Raw genomic sequence first — 16,337 nt, 5'->3', positions numbered from 1 at the left:
TTCCTTCCTCCCTCCCTCCTTCCTTCCTTCCTTCCTCCCTCCCTCCTTCTTTCCTTCCTTCCTTCCCTCCTTCCTTTCTTCCTCTCTTTCTTTCAAGATGGAATTTCACTCTTGTTGCCCAGGCTGGAGTGTAACAACACGAACTTGGCTCACTGCAACCTCTGCCTCCCAGGTTCAAATGATTCTCCTGCCTCAGCCACCTGAGTAGCTGGGATTACAGGCATGCTGCACCCCCATGCCCAGCTAATTTTGTATTTTTAGTAGAGATGGGGTTTCTCCATGTTGATCAGGCTGGCCTTGAACTCTCGACCTCAGGTGATCCCTCGTCTTGGCCTCCTGAAGTGCTGGGATTACAGGTGTGTACCACCACGCCTAGCCGCACCCTGTTTCTTTATGCACAGAGCAGAGGCTAGAAAGTGGACAGGGGTTATCTCTGGGTGGTGGGATAATAGGAGATTTTCATTTTCTTCTGTGGGCCTCTATATTTTCCCTATTATGCACAAATAAATAGGCAGTACATATATTAATAGGGTTTTTAAAAAATGTTATCAAGAAAGACCTGGCCCGAGGTAGGAGAGAAATGACCCTCACCCCATGGGCAGCCTCACTTCATGGTTTTCCAAGGACTCCACTTGAGTTGGAGTTTCCCAGCCATTCTGAGCAGAAGCTCGTCTGGGCAAGTTTACAGATGGGCAAACCCATAGGAAATGAGGGCCGAGCCAGGGGGAGCCCAGGTCATCCATATCTCCCTCCCTTCTGGGGAAATGGCCCACTTATCTATCCTGGTTTTCACGAGGTCCAGGAAGGAGCTGAAGGAGGAGAAGTCTCCACCCGGACTTGCAGTAAGCCACATCCATGTATGTGCCAAGCTCCTGGCTAGCCCGAGCCCACGTCCTGCTGTCTGAGGTTTCGGCCTCTCTCCCTCAGATACCAACTGGGTTTCTGTGGTGGGAGCGGTGACATTGTCTATGTGGATTTATCCCATGGGTCTGCTATGGGGAGACCCGGGCAGCTGTGGCCGCCTGAGGAGCAGAAGCCACCTCAGCATGGGATAAAACAGGCAGGCAAGGCCGAGAGAGGCCACCCAATGTGAAAGTGGGATGGAGCCTTGAAGACAAATGCATCTGATTTCCCTTCTTTATAGCTGGGGAGGCTGAGCCCAGAGCAGGGATACTCACCCCAGCCACCCGTGAGCTGGTGGCAGAGCTCTGGTGGGTTGAGGTCTATGACCCTGGTACCCTCATGCCCCATTTCCCTGCCCTTTCTGTGATAGGGCAGCCTGTTGCAGTGGGAGTGTGTGTGTGTGTGTGTGTGTGTGTGTGTGTGTTTGAGACAGAGTCTTACTCTTGTCACCCAGGCTGGAGTACAGTGGCACCATCTCAGCTCACTGCAACCTCCATCTCTGGGGTTCAAGCAATTCTGCTGCCTCAGCCTCCCAAGTAGCTGTGATTACAGGCATGTAGCACCATACCCGGCTAATTTTTGTATTTTTAGTCGAGACGGGGTTTCTCCATGTTGGCCAGGCTGATCTTGAACTCTTGACCTCAGGTGATCCACCTGCCTCAGCTTCCCAAAGTGCTGGGATTACAGGCATGAGCCACTTCACCTGGCCAGGAATATGGATTTCAACCGGGCAGATCAAGGTTTCAGGTGTAGCCCTACCTCTGGCTGACTGTGTGACCTCAGGCAGGTCGCTTCACCTCCCTGAGCCTCATTTTCCACCTCCACAAAACGCAGTGGACTTCTGAAGGACCTAGATGAGACATACACATCCGGGTGCTGAGTAAGCCAAGGCCCCCTCAGAGGGAATGGGTGACTAGAGTCATGTCTGCCCGCGGTTCTGTCCAAGTACCCCTTTGTCTCTGCCATTTGTTGGGGTGGTCTCCAAGGCCACACACTGGAAATAAGATCCCTGGATCATCCCCACCAATGGCAATGAAGGCCAGCAGGCCTGGGGAAGTCCCAGGAAGTCTAGACGTCCGTCTCCCATCCTGATCCATCCTCTTCTTTGTCTCTTCGCAGGGGGAACCAGGGGATCCTGGCCGGCCGGGGCCTGTGGGAGAGCAGGTTAGTTAGCCACAGTCTCTGTTTGAATGAATGGCTCCATTTATTGGGCCCTTACTCTGCCAAGCTCTTTGCCAAGCACCCTACATGCACCACCTCGCGTAATTCTCAGAACAATTCCAGAGGCAGGTTCAGTCCTCTACCCTTTTCATGGATGTGGACGGTGACCCTCACATCCATGCGAGGCAGTGTCTGAATGAGAAAGCCACGTGGATTGTAGAGAGAACAGCTTCTCCCCACAGCCTGATTCTACACGCAGGTTTTTGGTGCATTTGCCCAAAGAGGTTACGTGCCTGCTGTCCCAGGACATTAAAACTGCGAGAGCCCTTGGCAATATGTGCTTGTGTTCCCCTCGGCTTATAGATCAGGAAGCCGAAGGCCACTGAAGGGTTATCACTTGCCAAGGGCCCTTGGTCTAGGCATCCCCAAATTACATAGAAAATGAAATTCAAACCAGTGGCTCTGGCTGGTTGAGAAGCTGGGTCAAGGTCTGAAGAAGAGAAGAGATTGCAACTAGTCATTAAAATAGAGGTTTGAAGATCACTACCTTCAATTAAAGTCCAGAGAAACAGCTCTGAGTGGTGGGCGGACGGACAGCTTCAGTCCTTCCTGCCCAGTCCTGGGGCTCCTGAAAGCTTAACCTCTGGGCTCTGAGAGGGAGAGGTGTGGCCCTCCTCCACTCCTTCAAGTATGGAGCTCATTCCTGGACGGGGCTTCCTTGAGCCGGAAGGACTGGTGCTGCACGGATGGCCGCAGAGGAATCTGGCTGCACCACGAAGCCCCGTCAGTGGCATGAGACTCACACACGATGGGCGTCCTCACTAGGCTGCAACATCTGTTGGGGAAGAAAGGAATTAAAGGAGGGGAGGCCTGGATTTTTGAAATCTTTCCAGTGTCATTCGAGCGCATTCTGTGGGAAGCCCGGGAGTTTGGAAAGGCTGCTGCGGCCTGGATCTATTTCCCCATTGGAAAAAAAAAAAAAAAGCCAATGTGATCAGCAAATTCAATTTCATAGTTATGCTAATGGTAGGGCCCTCGGGAAATAGATATACAGGGTCTTGGAATTCAGAACACAAAACATCCTTGGAAATCTAAGAGCCCTCACTGTTTTTTGTGCCTTGGATTTCTTCACCAGACTGGAAAAGCCCAAGGATCCCCTTCTCAGAGTAGAGTTTGTAAATGCATCAAATTAAAAACAAAGGAAACTGATTATATGGAAATGCAATTATGAACATATGTTAAAATGTAATATATTCCTGTACATGCTTCTTTAGCAAAGCGTTAGATGATGAGGTCGAGCAGCAGATATAACAGCGGCCTCAATTTTGAAGTTAACACCAAGCCTTAGTGATGTATTTTGAGATCTCTGCAGCAGTGATTGTAATGTGACATATCACTTTCTGGGACAGTCCCAGGTCCTGGTAATCCTACTGTGCTTTGTTGCCTACACTCATATTTGAGACAAATGCTAAATTTCAATTCGAGGTTCATGAAAATTAGAGTTAGAATTTTTTTCCATTCAAGTTGACGGACCCTCTGAATTCCATTCATGCAGCCTGACAGAGACCCCAGATTTAGAACCCCCGATTCTAGTCCATGTTGGCAATCTGGGATTTATGGAGGAGAAGCGGGTTTGACCAAGATCACCACCAAGCAGGATGGCGGCAGAGCCAGGAGGGGTGGGAGCCTTGCTGGGAGCAGCCCAGGCTCATTTGGTGACCAGAGCACCGGCTTGCTGCCCAGCAGCTTGGACAGTAACCGGAAGGAGGCCGAGCTGGACCCCTGTGGCTGCTATAAGGCACCTGGAGGTACCATGCCAGCCGTTCCCTTGGCCCCCACCCCATATGGTCACAGTGAAAGTGCGGGCATTCCCTGCAGAAGTGGAGGATCCCTGGGAAAGTTCTGAAGCTCACACCACAGGATCTCCTTGTAATCACAGTGTTGGGTCGGTGCCATTATAATGGCAAAAACTGCAATTACTTTTGCAACAACCCAATAGCAGCTACATTTATTAGTCACCCATTAGGAACCAGACTCTGTGCCAACTACTGTCTACACAATCGTCTCTGGCAGTAGGTATTATTATCCTCATTTTGCAAAGAGAAACTGAGGCTCTGGGAAGTTAAGTAACTTATCCAAGATCTCACAGGCGTGACTGTCAGACAAGATTGACACTGAGGTCTGCTGAGTTCCCAACGCCTGCCTCAAGGGGCCGAAAATCTCTCTGATCTCCTGAGCCCTGGCTTGTATCTAACAGATCACAGGCTGCTTGCCAGGCCCTGGCCCAAGTGCTAGGATAGAGCATGGGTCTTGCCTTCAAGACGCGCTGTCCAGGGGCAGCCATGCATGTAAACACGCCACGCTCAGCTGTCTAGTCCAGCTTGGGGTCCATAGCCTTTCCCTTCTCAGCTGCATCCCCAATGCCTAGAGTAGGAGAGGAGGCAGAAGAGCTCCCATAGCAGACAATGGCCCTTCTTCTGGAGGCCATGTGAGGACCAGGCCAGCCTCCTCCCCAAAACTGGGGACTTGGTCCTGCCTGTGTGGCGCCCACTGTGAGTAACAATGCTGCCTCCTCCTGTGCCCGCCTTGCCCGCCTGAGAGGAGCCAGCTGTGCCCGCAGGTTTCAGATCTGCTTCTCCATCAACTTGCCTGGATTTCTGGGGCTGGCTTCCCCAGATCAGCCTCAAGGACAGGACTGCCAGGCTGTTGTGGGGACTGTACCCCAGGGGGAATCCCAGGGGTGGGGGTCAGGATGGGGCACTTGCTGTGTGGCTGTTATTCATTAGGATCCTGTTTGGCTTCTTGTTTGAGGTTTATGACCCGCTTGCGTTCCCAGACTGAGCATCTCATAAATTCAAAGTAGCTATGAAATTTCTGTTTCCCTGGGCCAGTCAGGCAGGGGCCTTTTAACAGAGCAGTTTTTATTCCCTTCATTCGGTATCCTCTAAATGTCTGACTGCTCCCTTGTGGGAAGCTCAGGCCTCTGTCTTACCCCTGTGCCCTTGTAAAATAAATTAAGAGGGGATGGGACAGAGCAAAAATGTATGGAGCGCCAATACGCATTGCATGTTAGCGCCCGTATTCAGAACAACGCCAGGAGCGAGGCGGGTACTTTGATTGTCTCCCATTCTGCAGGTGAGGCTCTGGGAGACTGATTTGCCCAGAACCCACACACCTGAAGACTGAATGACAGTGTCATCAAGTACAGGGCTTGGCACACAGGAAGTACTCAATACGTCGAAGCTGTTGCTGTAATATTGTTATCACTTGGAAAATGCTCTAATTAATTTTTAAAAATTAAGTTGTTGCAAAAATCAAATACTTAATTATTTTCTGTGACCTGTTAGCTGTGACCTCATACCTGGTACCTCCTCCCTCCTACCTTATACTTGAGAAAAGTCTCCGAGTCCAGGGAATCAGGGGCAGGCCCAGGACCCACCATGTGTAGTGCCAGGGTGGTGCCATGCCTGGCCCTGTTCACAGCCACATGCTTTGGGGGCCTTGGGCTGGAGGGGAAGGTGCCATGGTCTTTGGAGCCACACAAACCAGAGCAGACATCGCGGGCTGCAGCAGTGAGACACGTGTGGCCCTCGCTGAAGTGACCACTTTAAAACTGTCTTTAGATAAGAAAGTGTGGATCACAGAGGTAACCCTCTCACTATAGCTGACGGACAGCTAGGCTGGGTTTATTGCCTGAGCACATAACCTCTGGCCAATTCCTGGCCCATGGTCTCATTTTACCCTGGCCAGGGTTTGGGGGACAGTCTGGGGGACAGTGAGCGGATTTTATGGAACAAATCCACTCATCCCTTTATCTTTCCTAATTCACCCAGAACCTCTTAGCTGCCAATCTGAGTTCTTCCAAAGCCACTTCTGCACTCCTGAAACACACAAGGCCCTCCCCGCTCAGTTTGCATTTTCCTTAGCAGAAAAGAGGGTGGGGCCTGAACAAGAAATTGATTGGCCTTCCCAGGTGACCCCTCTAGGCTGTCCACCCTCACTGCACGTGTGCGTGTTTGCCTGCTCAGGGAGACAGCAAGGGCTGGGGCCACCTAGAAGAACCCCGTGGAACCCACAGGCAAGTTGTCACCCAGCAGAGTTCAGCAGAGCAGCAGGAGTCGCACGTGTGTGTCTGGTTGTTCACCCTTTCAGAAAAAGGCAAGGGCCTAGGCCTTTCAGAAGACAGTCAGAAGGGCTCCACCTCCCCGATGCCAGTCAGGTCTCTTGGCGGAGGCTGTTACGGTATTTCTCTCCCAGCCAGCGGGTTTGTTTCACTCTTTGAAATAGCCCCAGAGCCCCCAAAAGATGGGGACAGATGGCCTCTTCCCAGTACGGCTTAAGGGCCACCCCCCGCCCCAGCTCTCCAAATGTGGCAGCCTCCCAGCCTGCTTTTGGTGCGGGAAGAATGTGTGGCGCTCCCAGGGATGTTGGCAGTGGCCCCGCTGCTTGGCTTCAAAATCAGAACCATCTGGTGGAGTGAGGGAAGTCAGGATGGTGCCCAGAGAGAGGCAGTGCGCTCCCAGGCACAGCCCCACGTGGCCACGGCCGGATGACCGGGCAGGGGCGGGAGATACCTGGGAGATGAGCTTCAGGGGAGGGGAAGGAGCATGCAGGCCAGGTCCCCGGATTCACATCTCACATCGTTTCTCTTGCTTTCGTGAATGTGTCTCATAGGGACTCATGGGATTCATTGGTCTGGTCGGGGAGCCGGGAATTGTGGGAGAAAAGGTAAGTGGTGTTGAGGGGAAAAGATACACAATTAGAGCTTGCATTTTGAAATGTTTAAAAGGAGAAGAGGACCTTCGACCTGGGGATTGCAGACTACCCTCCCCTACCCTCTCTTCTGACCTGGCATTCTGAGCTTGCCAAGAGCCATTGCTTCTTTTCCTGGCATTCCTCGGAGGTCCGTCCCTGCCCTCCTGTCATCAGCCTCAAGCACAGTTAGACTTCTATGTAACAATCAGCAGATGCATGTGATCTGGGCTCCTCATGGCTGCCCACTGGTGCTGCCCAGGTGTGGGCAAGAGCAAGGAGGGAAAGATTCATCTTTACAAAGAGGAAGCATGAGCATGTCCTTAGCTTGCCTCGCTAAGCCTCTGTTTTAGATGAGATAACAGAGGCTCAAATAGGAGAGATGACTTACTCAAGGTCACCGAGATAGTAAGTGGCAGTGCTGAGATTTGAACCAGGTTCACTGCCAAAGGTTAGTTACACTTGGCTCACTAAGAGACTCTTATTGGCTCTTATTGGCTCTGCCTCTTATTGGCTCCCAGCTCCCAGCAAGGGCCTTGGAGGTACTTGCCTTCCTTTATGTGGGTTTATCCAGTCCCCAGAGCAGGCCTTCTGGGAGAACCAATGTTATTCCCATTGAATAGATGGAAGAACTGAGGTCCAGAGGGAGGAAGGATCCCCCAAGCCTGGCCCCACCTAACTCTGCAGGCTCCTCTCGTGTGTCACTCTATCACTCTATGTGGCCCAGACCCTTGGGCCTCTGTCTTCCTCCTCCTCCTCCTCCTCCTCCTCCCTCTCTTCTCCCTCCTCCTTTGAAATTCAACTTTTTATCTTGAAATTGTACATTTCACTTTTTATTTTGAAATAATGACAGACTCACAAGAAGTTGCAAAAAGTAGTACCCTTCACCCTGTTTCTTCCCATGGTAGCATCTTACATCATGACAGCGCAACATCAAAGCCAACTCTGGCGTCCTGCTGTTGCTCAGTGACCCCTGTCCCTCCTCACCTACAGACCATTGCCCATGCCCTTCCCTTGGCCAAATCCACTCTTCCCATTCCCATCTGCCCCCGCCCATTTTGTCCAGATACTCTTAATTATCCTTCAGCTTCTGGGTCAACAGAGACTTCCTGAGGGAAGCTTTCCCTGACCAGCTCTGAGCCCAAGTGGGTCAAGTCCCCCAATGATAACACCTTACACCATGGTCCCCAACCTCACTGCCCTATGTCTCCTACAACCCTCTGAGTGCTTTGCTTCATGGGAGCAGGTCTACTCACCATTGTATATTCAGAGTCTGGCACGCAGATAGTGTTGGGCACATAGTAGGTACTCAATAAATATTTGCTGGCTGGTTGGATATAAGAAACAGGGTCTCACAAAAACAGAGCCAAGATTCAAACCCAGAGCACCTACCTTCTGGCTAGAGCATCTGCTACACTGCCAGCTCTGCCCAGTCTGTCAGTTGAGAGGCAATGAGTTATGTCTCTGATTCTCTAGCATCTCATCTAGGTTTGGACAGGGGGTAAAGAGAATGAAAGAAATGCCTTCTTTTGCTGTTTCCACCTCAGCAATCCTAGATGCCAGGCCTAATAAGGACCACATGATGTGGGCCAGGATCAAAGGGGACAATGTAATTAGCGCTTCCTTAATCAGGACCATCCTTGGAGGGAAATTCACTGTATGGCCTGCTGCAGAGGATGCTGAGGCCTTCCGGGGCTTGCCAGAGGTCTTGGCTTCCTCTGAGTAAAATCCCAGGTCCCTGCCTGGGTGATGTGGCCATGACCCTCTAGAGGCCTTGAGAGAACCCCTGCTTCTCTTTGAGCTTTTGGATGGCCCTCTGCACCTGCCTCCCACAGAGCCACCCCACAGCCATAGCCGTGACCTGCCTGCATTGCTGTCTCCATCACAGGGTGATCGTGGCATGATGGGACCCCCAGGCGCACCTGGACCCAAGGGGTCGATGGTAAGGAGTAAGTCTGCATCCTCTTGCTCCCTCCTGTTGCAGCCTTGAGTGACAGCTCTGCTCTCCTCCATGAACCGCACACCCCAGACATTCGGAATGACTGGCTTCCTCTTTGTCCGCTGGGCCTAGCTGCCGTCTTCTTGGCTTTGCTTTGGGACTGAGCAGACCGAGGCGGGACTGAAGGAGGAACGGGCACCTTCTGCAGCTGATTCCTCCTTTGTCTTCTCTCTCGGCAGGGTCATCCTGGAATGCCAGGTGGTATGGGGACCCCTGGAGAGCCTGGACCCCAGGTAACCAACGCTCTCGTGTTCCCTAAGCTCAAACCACTGTCAGATAAGGGTTAGGCGGCCAGGTATGGTGGCTCACACCTGTAATCTCAGCACTTTGGGAAGCCAAGGCGGGCAGATCACTTGGGGACAGGAGTTCAAGACCAGCCTGACCAACGTGGCGAAACCTCATTTCTACTAAAAATACAAAAATTAGCTGAGCATGGTGGCACACTCATAATCCCAGCTACTCAGTAGGCTGAGGCACGAGAATCACTTGAACCCAGGAGGCAGAGGTTGCAGTGAGCTGAGATCATGCCACTGCACTCCAGCCTGGGTCACAGAGCTAGACCCTGTCTCAAAAAAAAAAGAGAAAGAAGGAAAGAAAGCAAGAAAGAGAGAGAGAGAAAGGAAAGAAAGAAGGAAAGAAAGAGAGAAGGAGAGAGAAAGAAGAAAAGGGAAGGAAGGGAGCAGGGAGAAAGAAAGAAAAGAAAGAGTGAAAGAAAGGAAGAAAGAGAAAAAAGAAAGAAAAATAAAAGAAAAGAGAGAAGGAGGGAGGGAGGGAAGAAAGAAAGGAAGGAAGGAAGGAAGGAAGGAAGGGATAGAGAAAAGAAAAGAGAAAAAGAATAAGGGTTAGGAGCGCCAGCCTCAGAATCAGACAGACCTGGATAGAAACCCAGATACACAGTCTCTGTATTCCTGGGGCAGATCATGTAACTTCTCTGAGCCTGAATTTTGCTCATTTGAAAAACAACAAAATAATCATGGTCGTGACAGTGTGACCGTGTGGTTAGATGGCAGCATGGGCCCCGATGCTCATGCAGCGTGGTGTTTGTTCATGGTCGTGACAGTGTGACCGTGTGGTTGGATGGCAGTGTGGGCCGTTGTTCATGGTTGTGACAGTGTGACTGTGTGGTTGGATGACAGTGTGGGCCGACGCTCATTGCTGAGTGGTGTTTGTTCATGGTCATGACAGTGTCACCGTGTGGTTGGATGACAGTGTGGGCCGACGCTCATTGCTGAGTGGTGTTTGTTCCTTGGGCTCATCTTGGTTACCAGCAGCATTATCGCTTCTGTCCATTCACTGATTCACTCTGTAATGTCTGAGTGATAAGTGCCTGGGCAGTTTCGGGAGCTGTGGGGAGGGGCCCATCTCAGCTCACTGCAACCTCTACCTCCCGGGTTCGAGAGATTCTCGTGTAGCTGGGATCACAGGCGTGTTCCACCACAACCAGCTAATTTTTGTGGCTTTAGTAGAGATGGGGTTTTGGCAGTCCCAGGAGCTGGGGATATGGCAGCAAGAAAGGCAGAAAATGGGCCCTTCCTTTGGAACGGGTAGTCTGGTGTGGGGAGTGGGTACATAGAACCCAGTAAGTGATGTCTGCTATGGAAGAAGCAGACACGAAGATGGGAAATGCTGGACAAACCGGGCTGAAGGTGCTCAGAGGCCTGGGTTTCTCATGACGACGGAGGAAGCAGGCATATTCCTGAGGCTCCCAAGGCAGAGAGTGGTGGGAGAGGCTGGGAGAGCTGGGGGAGGGTACAGCCAGGAGCACTCAAGTTCGGGAGCCCCTTCTCTCCTCAAGGTGATGTGTGGGGGGTGGGGCGCTGCTCTCACTTGGAGCAGGTAGAGCTTCCTCAGGTCCCTCAGTTTCTGCCGATGGAGGATGGAAACTGGGGAAGGGCACTTGCTTCAGCCAAGACCAGGGCTCAGGGCTGGGAGCCCAGTCTAAGGTGGGCTTCAGGAACACGGGGAGAGTGGGATACCGTGGCCCCTGCTGTGATATGGGGCTGGTCCCTTGGATCTCTTGGGGTTTCTTATAGCCAGACAGCTGCTCCCAGTGACACTGGGGAAGCTGGATAGCACAGAGGCCCAGAAAAGCACCTTCAGAACCAGATATATGGGGGTGAAATTCCGACTTCCCAGCTTGCCAGCTGCAGGATTGTTGGCAACATTCATAGTCTCCCTGAGCCTCAGTTTCCCCATCTGTAAGTCAGCATGATGCCACCCTCAGTGTGAGATCGTCGTGAGGGATGGCACTGTGCATTGAAGGAGTGCTTTGCAACCCTCCTGCAGAACTATGCGCTTCATGAATGGTAATAACTATTTGTTAGAGATTATAATTAATAATTGCCACAATTATTAGAAAGACAGCTACCATGAAAAGTGACGTTTCTGGTGATGTTGTTCACACCTGATTGGCATTTTCCCACTTTTTCAATCACTTTCACCTCCATATTGTCCTATAGCACATTGAGACCCGTCAAGATTATCATCCCCATTATTGGGGGTGGGGTGAGGCTCTGGGACCTGCCCAGGGTCACCCAGTAGCCAGAGTTGGGTCTAGCATTCAGTTCTCACCGCCTCCTGCCTTGTAAGAGCAGGCAGGTAGCTACCTTTTCCTGAGGACTTTGTCACTTCATCTTCTAGAAACTCTAGGAGGTAAGACTCTTCTATCCTCATTGTATAGATGACAAAACTGAGGCCCAATGAGTCGAAGTAACTTGCCTAAGATGGCACAATTAGTAAGCAGCACAGCTGGCACTTGAGCCCGGGTTCTCCAGCGCTACAGCCTGCTCTTCGGAGCACGCTATGCCTTGATGTAAAGACTTGGCTCCGGAAACTTCCCAGCGGAGCATTGCATGCCTTCTGAGCTCTGAGATCACTCTATAAAATGGCCCATTCTCACCCAGTCTTTGTGTTCTCCACCATCCGGGAGTCAGATCTGCCTTTTATGGGGCCAAGCCCTGGTCCACACCCTGCCTGCTCTGCTGATGAAGGGTCAGCCTGGGGCCCAGCCCCTCACATCCACCCTCCGCAGCAGCTGTCAGAGGGTCTGCTGGGTGATAGCTGCAGGGTTCACACCCCTCAAAGCCATGGGGAGAGGGAAATGGGAATGTCAAGAGTTCATTCTGAGGCCCCAAATGGGGCTGGGCCTCTCCCTGGTATTCAGAGGAGGAACAAGGCTGGCTCTGCCTTGCAAAGGGAGCACACCCAGCCCGAGAATCGCTGCGAGAAGCTGGGAGGCTCCTGCAGCTGGCAGAGGGTCTTGGCTGGCCGGTGGAGGAAGTGGCTGTTTGAGGTCTATCAAGCGGGGTCTGGAATCCGGGTGGAGGTGGGGGAGACAGGGCAGAGGGGTGGCCTGCTTCCCATCTTCTCCTGCGTTTCCTCCCTTCCCACCCTCGCCCTCTTCAGTTCGTGTGCTCCTTGTCCATTCAAAAGATTCCTCAGTGCCTGTCATGCATCGGTGCCAGGCCAGGTGCCGAGGATTCAGGAACTAAACAGGCCCTGGTTCCTCACCCTCTGGCCCTGCCTCTCTTGCTCCTCTTGTCGTCTGTTCATTGAAACCGAGATGGCTGGGCATCTGCTTGGGGCCGGGCCTTGCTCCCCTCTCATGCCACCCCACCCCCTTCTCTGCCCGGGCCTCCCCCGTCCTTCTCTCCTTCTCGATCCTCTCCCACTCTGCTCCCTCTGCCTCCCAAGCCCATCCCAGGCCTGTGTTCTAGGTTCTTCCTCCCCTTCTTCCCTGGGGGAAATATTCAGGAAATTATTGGGTGTCAAGACAGAGGCAAGGGACAGAACTTGGGTCACCAGATTCTCCTTTCTGATGGGGAAGAAAAAAAGAGACGAGGATTTGAGGAAACCTTTTGTCGTCCTTGTCATTGTAGGCTGGATGCAGTGGCTCACACCCGTAATCCCAGCACTTTGGGAAGCTGAGGCAGGAGGATCACTTGAGCCTAGGAGTTTGAGATCAGCCTGGGCAATATAGTGAGACCTTGTCTCCATAAAAATAAGAAAACTTGTTGGGCATAATGGTGCATGCCAGCGATACTAACTACGTAGCAAGGCCGAGGCAGGGGATCGCTTGAGCCCCAGAACTCAAGGCTCTGCACTCCAGCCTGGGCCACAGAACCAGATCCTATCTCAATGAAGAATGAATGAATGAGTGAATGAATGCATGGCATCGTATCTTCTCATTGCTGATTTTGAGGAAAAAGAGAAGAAAACGTCACGTAGGGAGCCTTCTCCCCAATTCCCAGGAAATGTGGCTTGCCAGCTGCCTTCCCCAATGAGCCAGGTGCCCTCTCCTCCCATGTGGAGGCCGCCAGGCTCAGGCAGCTTCTGAACATGCCCATCTGAGGGCAGCAGGCCTTCAAGCTTCGCCCCACACTTCCGGCCCCCCATGTTGCTCTCACTTCCTGAAAAGGGCTCTCTCTAAACTCTTTCTCCTCTTCCCAGGGTCCTCCAGGATCTCGAGGCCCACCAGGTATGAGGGGAGCAAAGGGACGCTGGGTAAGTTGGGCCCAGCTCCTGGGGGCTGATGCTGGTGGGAGGGAGCACATTTGGAACAGGGCCACCTGCCAGAGACTGCCCAGTCTCTGTCCCCACCCAGCTCTGGGATCTATGACTTTTGCAGCACGAGGCAAGGTTCCAGGCTCACCTTGGGCCTGGCTCTGGGGATGGGACCCCACCCTTCCTTCCAATTCATTTCTGAGCCTTGCCGTTGGGCTCTGGTACCAGCTCCTTTTCATTCATTTATTTAACCAGCACTTATTTAGCACCTCCTGTGTGCCAGCCACTGTGGGAGGCTCTGCAGATACTATGGTGAACAGAACAGACGTGACCCCTGCCTGCCCTGGTGAGCCAGCCAACAAGTGAATCAAATCAGTTGGCAGACACAGGTGATACAGTGGAGGGTCATCAGCACACAGACCGAGGGGACACCGGCAGACTGGAAGCCCAGAGGAGGACCCTAGCTCGGCAGGCTACTAAGGAAGGACGTTAGGAGAGGGCAGTGCCTGAGCTGATGCCAGCTTCCCAGCAGGGGACGGGCAGGGGAAAGCCCGAAGGTGAGACAGGAGTTGGGTGCTTAGGGATCCCCAGGATCAACAGAGGGGCGAGGGAGAGGGATGGGGCCAAAACTTAGCAGGCACCAAGCGAGACATGGCCTCAAAAAACGCGGCTATACTCTAGGGGCAGTGGGAGGCTGCAGAGGGTGTTAAACAAGGGCTGTCCTGAGTCGCAGGGAGTAATCGCCAGCACTTACACTCTGCCAGACACTGTCTGTCACACACATTAATTTGTTTAATCCTCAGCCCTGCCACGTAGGTGCTACTCTCATGCCCATTTTATTTTTATTATATTTTTAGTATTAGATTACTTAACCTTTCTCCTAGAAAGCCTTTGATTCCTGGGATAAACAAGTTGCTTTGTGATTCAGGCCAACGTCTCAACACCTCTGAGCCTCCACTCCACTCCCAGAGAGGCACAGAGAAGTTAAGTCACTTGCCTCAAGTTGCACAGCTAAAAAGTGGCAGAGCGGGGATTTGAACCCAGGGAATCTGGCTTATTTGCATACCTAATTCAGCCTCATTTTTAATCACACAGGGAGGGCTGACAGGATGGTCTGCCATAATTAGGTATATAGGCGTGGGGCCGTGCAGCCTGATTGTAAAGAGGAAGTATGACGGACCAGGTAGTATCAGCCCAGGCCTGATATCCAAGCTCCATACAGGGGATCTGTGATTATTATTCTCCTCTTGGCTGGATTTCAAATGGTTTTAAAATTTCCCACAAACCAGATGGCCTGAGCAGCCAGCCTGGGAGAGGGAAGATTAAGAGGCATTCCTCTGACCCGGCAGGGTCCCTCCGGTGCCCATGTCCTCTGGGTCTCTTCAAGCGGGCCTTGGCTTCAGGGCAGCCAGGCTCCATCCAGATCCTCTGTACGTCCCCTCTGGCCCCAGGAAGCTGGATTCCCTGGAGGGTGGGCTGCGTGGGCTCAGGCCCCCTGCCCTGCCTCAGATGCGAGGCTCAGGCCCCTCAACTCACTGGGCTCCCCCCAGACATCCCCACCACCGCTTCCCAGCAGTGGCTTGAAGAATGCATCCCTGCTTAAGGAAACCCAGGCTTCCAACCACATCAAAGTCTCCTGGGCTGAGAGGGGAGCATCAGGAACATGAGTTCCTCTCCCCGCTGGGTTTGTGAGGAATGCACAACCTATGAGATCGGCCCCCTGGGTCGGTCTCCTGCCGAACTGCTGCGCTTGGCCACCTCCCGATGTGGTGACTGAGGGTGGGGAACCCAGAGAGGCACCCACTGTGCCTGTGACAGAGGTTGATTCTGGGCAAGTCCTGATCAGCTCCTGGTTTGCCCTGTGCCCTTAGCAAGGCCTTGTGGCTCTGTGCCTCAGTTTACCCGTATGTGCCATGAGGAATGGGCCTGGAGGTCTGCAAGGCCTTGCCTGCTTCCCTGCCTGTGTGTAGGACCGGCCCTGCTGCCCACCCCACTGCCCACCCGAGGAAGAATGAGCGCTGAGTGTTTGTGGCCAGGGGCAAGGGAGGTGCTCATCCTCTGTTGGTGAGGATACCGACTAGAACCTGGGCCCACAGGCCCCAGTGAAAAGAGCAAGGACTCTGCAGTCAGATGGGCCTAGTGGCAAGTCTCAGCACCCCCAGTTCCCAGCTGTGGAACCCCAGGCCGGTCTCCTAGCCTCTTAGAGCCTTTCTCCCACCTGCTCAGGTGGGAGACATTAATTCCTCCTTCCGAGGGGGTTGTAAGGACTCCAAGATTGCAGTGCCTCAGGCCCACTCTGCCCCTGCTGGTGGGTGCCAGAGCTTAGCAGACTTTGCCTGAATCCACGCTCCTCCTCTTGGATCTTGGATCTTGGATCTTGGAAATGATTTCCCCTCCTGAGGCTTTACTTCTCCCTCGGTAAAGTGGGTCAGCCACAGAACCAAGCTGGTGGGCTGGCCGTGGGGATTCAGTCCCTTCATAAGCACCTCGAACCTGCTGCAGGACGACAGCACAGCACATGATGGTGTGTGCCCATTCCTGCTGGTTCCTCTGCCTTTTTTCACAAGAGCTGTGATTGGCCAGGTCATCTCTCCCAGGCAGTAGCTCCTCCCCGCCAAGCCTGACCCCAGGCCTGCTGGAGGGCAGCCCCCACTGTGCCTGCAAACATCTTCCTCTGGGAGCGGATACAGGAGAGCAGACATGTGGCTCTGATAGAACCCAGGCTTCCCTCCAGCAGGCGTGGGGGCCGTGGGCCTGCCTGGGTTCATTTAGGGAAGGAGGCAACAGGACACTGGGGACCTGCAGGATGAACTGTTGAGTGGCTCGAGCAGGGGTTAGAGTGTCCAGCTGCCCTTGCCCCTCTCCCTGCCCTGTGGAGCTGGGGAGACAGGGTGGCTGGTGGCCCCACTACTGCCTCCTCCTCTCTCTTAAGCCAGGCCAGCTTCTCCCGGTGCTATCCCTGGTGCTCTGCTGGGATAGTGAGTTCTCCCAGATAAGAGGGATTTTAAACCTTGTCTTC

The 16,337-nt window shown here is 53.0% G+C and overlaps 1 protein-coding gene across 1 annotated transcript in view; it reads left to right on the top strand.

Annotated features, from left to right (window-relative positions):
• The window catches only part of COL27A1 (collagen type XXVII alpha 1 chain), a 157,880-nt gene that overhangs the window by 90,496 nt on the left and 51,047 nt on the right, over positions 1-16,337 (top strand). Inside the window, exons 27-31 of the mRNA XM_037739202.1 lie at positions 2,023-2,067; positions 6,739-6,792; positions 8,705-8,758; positions 8,995-9,048; positions 13,265-13,318. Coding sequence (XP_037595130.1) covers positions 2,023-2,067; positions 6,739-6,792; positions 8,705-8,758; positions 8,995-9,048; positions 13,265-13,318 — 261 coding nt within the window. The remainder of the gene's footprint in view (positions 1-2,022; positions 2,068-6,738; positions 6,793-8,704; positions 8,759-8,994; positions 9,049-13,264; positions 13,319-16,337) is intronic.

The sequence above is a fragment of the Cebus imitator genome, unplaced genomic scaffold (genome assembly GCF_001604975.1).
Source record: "Cebus imitator isolate Cc_AM_T3 unplaced genomic scaffold, Cebus_imitator-1.0 Scaffold64, whole genome shotgun sequence".
Classification (NCBI taxonomy): Eukaryota; Metazoa; Chordata; class Mammalia; order Primates; family Cebidae; genus Cebus; species Cebus imitator.
The sequence above is the reverse complement of the archived record's forward strand: the minus strand, read 5'-3'. Positions and strand labels throughout refer to the sequence as shown.